General features: G+C 39.6%; 1 protein-coding gene across 1 annotated transcript; it reads left to right on the forward strand.

Moving 5' to 3' along the window:
• Window positions 1–205: 205 nt before the first annotated feature.
• Window positions 206–1,679, forward strand: LOC104645080 (uncharacterized). Its single transcript, XM_069292139.1, has 4 exons — window positions 206–362; window positions 835–1,200; window positions 1,312–1,445; window positions 1,500–1,679. The coding sequence occupies exons 1-4, from the start codon at window positions 206–208 to the stop codon at window positions 1,677–1,679; spliced, it is 837 nt and encodes a 278-aa protein (XP_069148240.1).
• Window positions 1,680–8,731: the final 7,052 nt, after the last annotated feature.

Raw genomic sequence — 8,731 nt, forward strand, 5'->3', positions numbered from 1 at the left:
AGGGTCAAAATGATCACAATAAAGTAGTTATTGATATTATTGCGGGGGTTTCTTATGGAGAGTGCACTAATGCCGAGATCACAGATAAGTTGGAGAAAATTTCTCGCAATAATTAGTCTTGGAGTACGAGAAAGACAAACACTGGGATAAACACCTTCACAGTGCAAGCTACACATAATTTGGGACAAATGAGATTCGTTAGGAGATGGCTGAAAGGAGAATTCAGCTTGTGTTAGTACTGAATCATTTCACTGGAGGTACAGAGAAGGTAAATGCGGTGAATTACTTGACTAAACCACCTCCCCCAGCGGATGAGTATTATTATAAAGAGGATACTTATGAAGTGAATGATGAGACGGGGGGTTCCTGCCCAAACACCCTAGGCTACAATTAGGAGAATTGGCAAGGTCAAGGAAATCAAGGTCAGAACTCTGGTAACTATGATAGAGAGGGCCAGTATGTTTGAGATGGAAAGTTTAACCGGGATAACAACTTCAATCGGGGTAAGTATGGTAACAGAAATGATCGGAGTGAGACCTATGTACCACCTCAAAAATTGGGAAGTTTCTCCTAGGGATAGTGGAGGTAATTTGGCGTGAGTTGAGGATATGTTACAGAAGATAATGAGGAGGTTTGATGCTAGTGATGAGAAACTAAGGAATTGCGAGGTGATTTAGAAAACATTGGGCAAAAGGTGGATGCACATGCACTTTCGATTAAGCATCCTGAATTACGACTGGTCAAACTGTCCACTATTGCGTACCCATGCCAACCGGGCTCTCTTCCTAAAAATACCATCTGAAAATCCTAAAACTGATGGACATTGCATGACAGTCGCTACTCGAGGAGGTAAGCAAACTGTTGATCCACCTATACCATCTGTGGTAGAAGATGAGATGAGAAAAGACAAAGAGGTGGTGGAAACTAGTGATGAATTGGTGGACAAAATGATGAAAGAAATAGAGGTACCTCAGAAATTGGTCCCTTTTCGTAGACCTCCACCACCATTCCCTCAAAGATTGGTGAAGAATACTGAGGATGGTAACTACCGACGTTTTATCACTATGTTGAAACAATTTTGCATCATTGTCCCTTTGATAGAAGCTTTGGAACAAATGCCTAGTTATGCTAAATTTATGAAGGATATGGTTAAAAAGAAGAGACCAATATGTTTTGAGGATGATGACCGAATGCAGCATTGTAGTAATATTTCTACAAGGTCTCTTTTATAGAAAAAGGAAGATCCGATCTCTTTTATTATTTTATATACCATAGGATTATTACACTTTTCTAAAGCACTATGTGAACTAGGTGTAAGCATACACCTCATGCCTCTTTCAATTTATAAAAAATTGGGTTTGGGTTACCCAAAGCCTACTGCAATGCGATTACTGATGGCCGATCGAACAGTGAAGAAGCCCATTGGGATACTCCATGATGTGCTCGTAAAAGAGGAGTCATTTATATCTCCAGCTGATTTTGTGATTCATGAATTTTAGGTGGAGTTTGAGGTTCCTATCATTCTTGGAAGGTTGTTCCGTTCCACTGGTCATGCCTTTGTTGCTATGGAGAAAGGGAAGATGAAGTTTAGGTTGAACAATGAAGGAGCAACATTCAATATTTGTAGGCCAATGAAGCAGAGTGATGAACTCCAAATGGTATCTGCTATATCCTATTAGGTTGAGAGTGTGTCTGAGGTGAAAATTGAAGAACACTTAGGTGTCGAGGCACTACAGGCAATGATCATGAATTTTGCAAGTGATGGTATTGAAGAGTATAGGTCATTGGTTGCGACACTTGAGCGAAATGAATATTGGTCCAAAATAAAGAAATTTGAGTTAGAATATAAAGCATCGTGAGTCTCCATCCGCCAGACCATCTATTGAGGAGGCTCTAAAATTAGAGAATAAGGCTCTACCACCTCATATGACGTACGTATTCTTGGGTAGGGATGACACTTTATTGGTAATTATTGAAGCGGATTTGAATGTGCAACAAGCAAAGTGTCTAGTGGAAGTTCTGAAAAGGTTTAAACGAGCCATTGGTTGGACTATTGTGGACATTATTGGGATTCCTCCCTGTATTTGTTCACACAAAATCCAACGCATGCCCGATCAAGAGCCATGTATTGAGCATCAAAGACAGTTGAATCCACCTCTGCAAGAGGTAGTAAAGAAGGAGATCATTAATTGGTTGGATGCCGACGTCATATATCCTATTGCATATAGTAGTTGGATATGCCCTATTTAATGTGTTTCCAAAAAAGAAGGGAATGACACTAGTTCCTTATTAGAGGAATGAGTTTTTTCCAATGAGGCTGGTGACTAGATGGAGAGTTTCTATGGATTACTAGAAGTTGAATTCATGGACTTACAAGGACCATTTCCCTATGCCCTTTATGAATCAGATGTTGGATAGAATTGCAGGAAAATGATGGTATTATTTTATTGATGGGCATTCAAATTACAATCAAATATCAATTACCCAGGAGGATCAAGAGAAGACTACTTTTACTTGCCTTTATGGGACGTTCACCTTTAAGAGAATGCCTTTTGTGTTGTATAATAAACCGTCCACCTTCTAGCGATGTATGATATTAATATTCTCCAATATGGTGGAGGATACTATTGAGGTTTTCATGGATGACTTTTCGGTCGTGGGCAACTCCTTTTATCGATGTTTGATTCACTTGGCCAAGGTTCTCAAAAGGTCTGAAGCATGTAATCTTGTGCTTATTTGGAAAAAATGTCACTTTATGGTGAAAGAAGATATAGTATTGAGCCATTTCATCTCAGGGAAGGGGATAGAGGTTGATCAAGCGAAAGTTGAAGTTATAAAGAGAATCCCGCACCCATCTCTATAAAAGGTGTCACAAAATTTTTTGGACATGCGAGCATCTACCGGAGGTTTATTAAGGATTTCTCAAAAATTGAACATCCTTTGTGAAAATTACTCGAGAAGGAATGCAAATTCTATTTTGATGAAGCCTATCTGAAAGAATTTGGAGAGTTGAAGGAGAAGTTGGTGTCAGCGCCCATCATTAATTCCCTATATTGGAGTGAGAGATTTGAGGTGATATGTGATGCTAGTAGTGTTGAACTTTATGTTGTATTGGGACAGAGAAGGTATAAAATCCTTCACCCTATTTAATATGAAAGTAAGGCCCTGAATAAAGCTGAAAAGATTTAGAGGGAAACTGAACACGAGAATCTTGCAGTGATATTTGCATTCTAAAAATTTCGCACCTATTTGCTTGGAACGAAGGTCATATTGCATACTAACCACTCCGCTTTGAGGTGCTTCATGGAAAAGAAGAATGTGAAGACACGGTTGATTAGATGAGTTCTATTATTTCAAGAGTTAGATTTTGAGGTAAAATATAGAAAAAAGTACTAAAATCAAGTTGCCGATAACTTGTATAGCTTAGAGGATAAATCTATGCACGAATTGGGTGACTATACTGAAACTGATGAAACTGCATGTATTGGCTGCTTCTCATGATTTAATTCCATGGTTTACTTATTTGGTGAGTTATTTGGCTAATGATATTGTCCCATCCGACTTATCCTTCCATGATAGGAAGAAGTTTATACATGATGTGAAAAAGTTCTTTTGGAATGAGCCTTACTTATGCCTGAGTTTTGCTGATGGGATTGTTCACCGTTGTGTGCTAGAAGTTGAGATGTTAAATGTTTTGGAGACATGTCACTCCTCCCTGTGGGTAGGCGCCATAGTGGTGTCCAGATTGTACACAAGATTTTTTAATGTCGGTACTATTGGCAGACCCTTCACCAAGATGATCACAAGTTTGCCAAGTCATGTGATAGGTGCCAAAGAGATGAAGAAATTTCGAAGAGGCAAGAGCTCTCTCTAAATCCTATTTTGGTGATTTAGTTATTTGATGTTTAGGGCATTGATTTTATGCGGTCGTTTGTGAGTTCTTATGGGATGAAGTATATACTTGGCGGTGGACTATGTGTCAAAATGGGTGGAACCTATAATGCTTTCTAACAATGAAGGGAAGAGTGTCACCGCATTCTTTAAAAAGAACATCTTCTCAAGATTTTGCACAACTAGGGCCATTATTAGTTATTGTGGATCTCAATTTTGCAATAAGTTGTTCAAAAGGCTATTAAAGAAATATGGGGTTCGCCATAATGTGACCACTCCTTATCATCATCAGACGAGTGCGCAAGTAGAGGTGTCAAATTGATAAATCAAGAAAATTCTATCAAAAATGTTGAATCCTAATAGAAAAGATTGGTTAAGGAGGCTTGATTATGCTATTTTGGCCTAGTGGACTGCATATAAGACTCCCATAGGTATGTCTCCGTACAAAATTATTTAATGCACCAGCTACTTTACAGATATGTATGATGTCGATATTATTCGATATGGTGGAGGACACTATTGAGGTGATTATGGATGATTTTTCAATTGTTTGCGACTTCGTTGATCGGTGTTTGAGTCATTTGGCCGAGGTTCTTAAAAAATGTGAAAAGTGCAATCTTGTGCTAAACTGGTAAAAATTCCACTTTGTGGTGAAAGAAGGTTTTGTATTGGGTCATCGCATCTCAGAGAAGGGGATACAGGTTGATCGAGCAAAAGTTCAGGTTATAGAGAGACCTTCTCCACCCATCTCTGTAAAATGTGTGAAAAGTTTTCTCACACACGGAGGCTTCTACTAGAGGTTTATTAAGGATTTCTTAAAAATTACATCTCCTCTGTGCATGTTACTTGAGAAGGAATGTGAATTCTATTTTGATGAATCTTGTCTTAAGGAGTTTGGAGAGTTAAAAGAGAACTTGGTGTCTGCACCCGTAGTTACTTCCCAGATTGGAGCAAACCATTTGAGGTGATGTGTGATGCTAGTGGGGTTGCTCTTTGTGTTGTATTTGGACAAAGAAGGGATAAAATACTTCACCCGATCTATTATGCAAGTAAGACCCTAAATGAATCACAAAAGAATTACACTGTAACTGAACAAGAGCTCCATACAGTAGTATTTGCATTTGAAAAATTTCGCTCCTATTCGTTTGGCACGAAAGTCATAATGCATACTCATCACTACACTTTGAGGTATTTGATGGCGAAGAAGGATGCGAAAACAAGGTTGATTAGACGGGTGCTACTATTGCAAGATGTTGATTTTAAGGTGAAAGATAGAAAAGGGAGTGAAAATCAAGTTGTCGATCACTTGTCCAGATTGGAGGATAAAGCTATGCAAGAGTTAGGTGAAAAGGCTGAAATTGATGATACCTTCACTGATGAGCATGTATTGGCCTCTTCTAATGATTTGATTCCATGGTTTTCTTATTTGAGGAATTACCTGGCCATTGATATAGTCCCATCGAACATGTCCTTCCATTAGAGGAAAAAGTTCACGCATGATGTGAAAAATTTCTTTTGGGATGAGCCTTACTTTTATCGGAGTTGTGATGACGGGCTTATTCGTCGTTGCGTGCCGAAAAATGAGATGTTAAGTGTTTTGGAGGCATTCCACTCCTTGCCTGTGGGTGGACATCATAGCGGTATTTGGACTGCCGACAAGATTTTGCAGTTTGGGTACCATTGAAAAACTATTCACCAAGATGCTCATGAGTTCTCCAAGTCATTTGATATGTGCCAAAGGGATGAAGCAATTTCAAAAAGGCAAGAGCTCCCTTTAAATTCCATTATAGTGATTGACTTGTTTGATGTATGGGGCATTGATTTTATGGGCCCGTTTGTGAGTTCTCGTAGGATGAAATATATTCTTTTGGTGGTAGAATATGTGTTAAAATGGGTAGAAGTCATAGCACTTGACAACAATGAAGGTAAGAGTGTCACCATGTTCTTGAAAAAGAACATCTTCTCAAGATTTGGCACACCTAGGTCCATTATTAGTATTGGAGGTTCTCACTTTTGAAACAAGTTATTTAAAAGGATATCATAGAAACATGGGCTTCGCCACAATGTGAGAACTCAATACCTTCCACAGGCTAGTGGGTAAGTTGAGGTGTCCAATCGAGAGATAAAGCAAAATCCTATTAAAAACGGTAAATGCAAATAGAACAGATTGGTCAAGGAGGCTTGATGATGCTCTTTGGGCCTACCGGTTTGCATACAAGACTCACATAGGTATGTCTCCATACCAACTTGTATATGGGAAGGCTTGTCATTTGCCAGTTGAGTAAGAACACAAGGCCAAGTGGGCGATGAAGAAACTAAAGATTTATTTGAATGAAGCAGTGGAGAAGAGACATAATGGGTTGAATGAGCTTGATGAGTTTCACAGAAAAGCATATGAAAGTTCAGCCATTTATAAAGAGAAGATGAAGAAGTACCATGACCAAAATATTGAAAGGCGAGAATTTGCGGTTAGGGACTTGTAATGTCTATTCAACTCTAGGCTACGCTTGTTTCCTGGAAAACTCAAATCCAAGTGGGCGGGACCTTTCCTTATCACTAAAGTGTATCAACATGGAGCGGTTGAGTTTGAGAATAAGGAGGGTGCAAAGTTCACATTCAACGGGCAAAGGATCAAGATCTACCTTGGCATGCGGAGAGTGTCCATGAAGTGATTGAGGCATATCACCTTGATGAAGTCTAAGTAATCAAGGATTTTGCGTTGTGCCGCGATGTTATATCAAGCATTTCTTGGAGTCGACTCATGATGTACCCTTTAGCCAACCATTAGTTTTTATTTTCTTTGTAGGATAGTTGCATTTTTCTTGTTTCATTTTGCTTTGCTCATCCTCATGTTTTAGTTTTTTATTAGTGTTGGCTAGATATTAGTTTAGGGCCCGTATCGCAAAAGATTCTAGAAAAACACAACAAGAATAACTTAACGGGTGTCACATGTGCAGGGACCAAAACCAAGAATCTGCTTAAAATGGTCTGGTGCACTGATTTACGGACCCAATTGAATGGACGTTATTCAATCGACGGATCGTTCATGGTATCCGTAGATCCTTGTATGTCTCAAAAAATTTCTAAGTCTTGTTGCAATTGTCGGTTCAGTCAACGGTCCGTCGACTGTCTTATGGACCATCGACGGGGTTTCGTAGGTCCACAGTTCCAGTCACCCGACCCGACCTGACCGGTAATATTAAAAGTTAAAGCCATTCATTAACCTCCAAAATCTTTTAAAATTCTTTCTCTACCATTTCTCCTCCCTCATTTCCTTCCTTTTTCAGCAAACATCATATCTCTTCCTTCTATAATATCTAAATTCCTTCAAACTCCCCAAATTCCCAAAACACTCTTCTTCTCCGAATTCCCCATCGTTCCCATTAATTTATCTGGTAAGTGTTCAAGTAGGTCATGTAGGATTTTGCAAGTATCACCCTCCCAATCACTCCGATACGATTATCAGATATTTCAATTCCTTTTGCCTTATGAATTCTTATTTATACATTGTTCGAAACGAAAATTAGAAAGTGTGTCTTGACTTGGGGAAAAAAATTGGTTGCTGTTGCTTGTTGAAACTAGTACTAAATGTCCCTTAGAATGATAGAAAATGAGTGGGTTGTGGTATAATATGTTTTAAATGTTTTTATGATAGTAATGATAGGATTTCCCACTCAAGGTTTTGTAGCATCGATGAACTAAAGCATGAATCTTTTGAAATTGAAACCCTTAAAATGAAGAAAATGTCTTTCGATTTTTGTTATATGTTGGGTAAACTTGTATTGGTCTTCAAATGTGTCAAAATGGGGAATTCAAACAAGGACTGAAAAACTATCTCAGACCAACAACACGAGACCCCGTCGATGGATCGCCGATTGACCCACCCTTAAATTTACTGAAGTCTGATATGGCGGAAGTGGAATAGGATCCGTCAGTTGACCAACGAGCCATTTTTCATGTCTGTTGTCTCGAACTGAGAGGTCTTAAGATGTAAGTAAGCTGAATATATTCTAAGTGTCCAACAACGGACCCTTTTGATGGTCCCTTGATTCATCGACGACCCATCGATAGTGCCTATCAACCAATAGTGCAGGTCTGAACAGGAATGTGCTTTTGTGTTTTCTCATTGTTTTTGTTGTTTCTAGTGTGTAGTATGATTGCTTTGAGACTAACAACTTATTTACAGGTATATATGGCCCCAAAACCAATCATTATTTATTCCAGGGTCAGGTCCAGGTCCGTGGAACCATCCCGTCGAATGACTGGCACTTCGGGATAAAAGGGATCCCGAGTATGTCGCTATAAGCATCAACACCCCCACACCAGCTGCACGAGCCACTAGGGGTACCCTAGAAGGTGATATTTATTGTAGTTACTTCCTCTCTGTCTAATGAGAAGCTTAGTCTAACAGGCACACCGTCTCGGTCTACCTCGAGTTCTGAAGGAGCATCTGGCTTTGCAGATGCATTAGGATCATGATCTTCCCCCTCTTCGAGATCGAATGAGGCCACTGCTTTCATTTTGATATCACAGGTAGCAAATCAATAGGAGGAACCTTGTCACCAAGACTCGTATGATGAGGCTACTAGCTTAGAGTCTAAAACGGCACCCCAAGCAGATGGTCATGCATCGGTTGAGGGTGAGCCAAACCAATGGTGTGTAGATGGTCAAGATCAAGTCTTTAAGGGACGCCAAGGTGCTTAATGACAAGGCAATGATGGCCCGGTTGGTGACGGTCGAGCGTAGAGTTCTTACGGGGAGTCTTCACATAGTCCCTAATGTGCAGAGATTGTTCACCTGCCACATGCTCAACTAGATGGGTAAGAGTGAGGGACGTAAA

This window comes from Solanum lycopersicum, chromosome 12, assembly GCF_036512215.1.
Source record: "Solanum lycopersicum chromosome 12, SLM_r2.1".
Lineage (NCBI taxonomy): Eukaryota > Viridiplantae > Streptophyta > Magnoliopsida > Solanales > Solanaceae > Solanum > Solanum lycopersicum.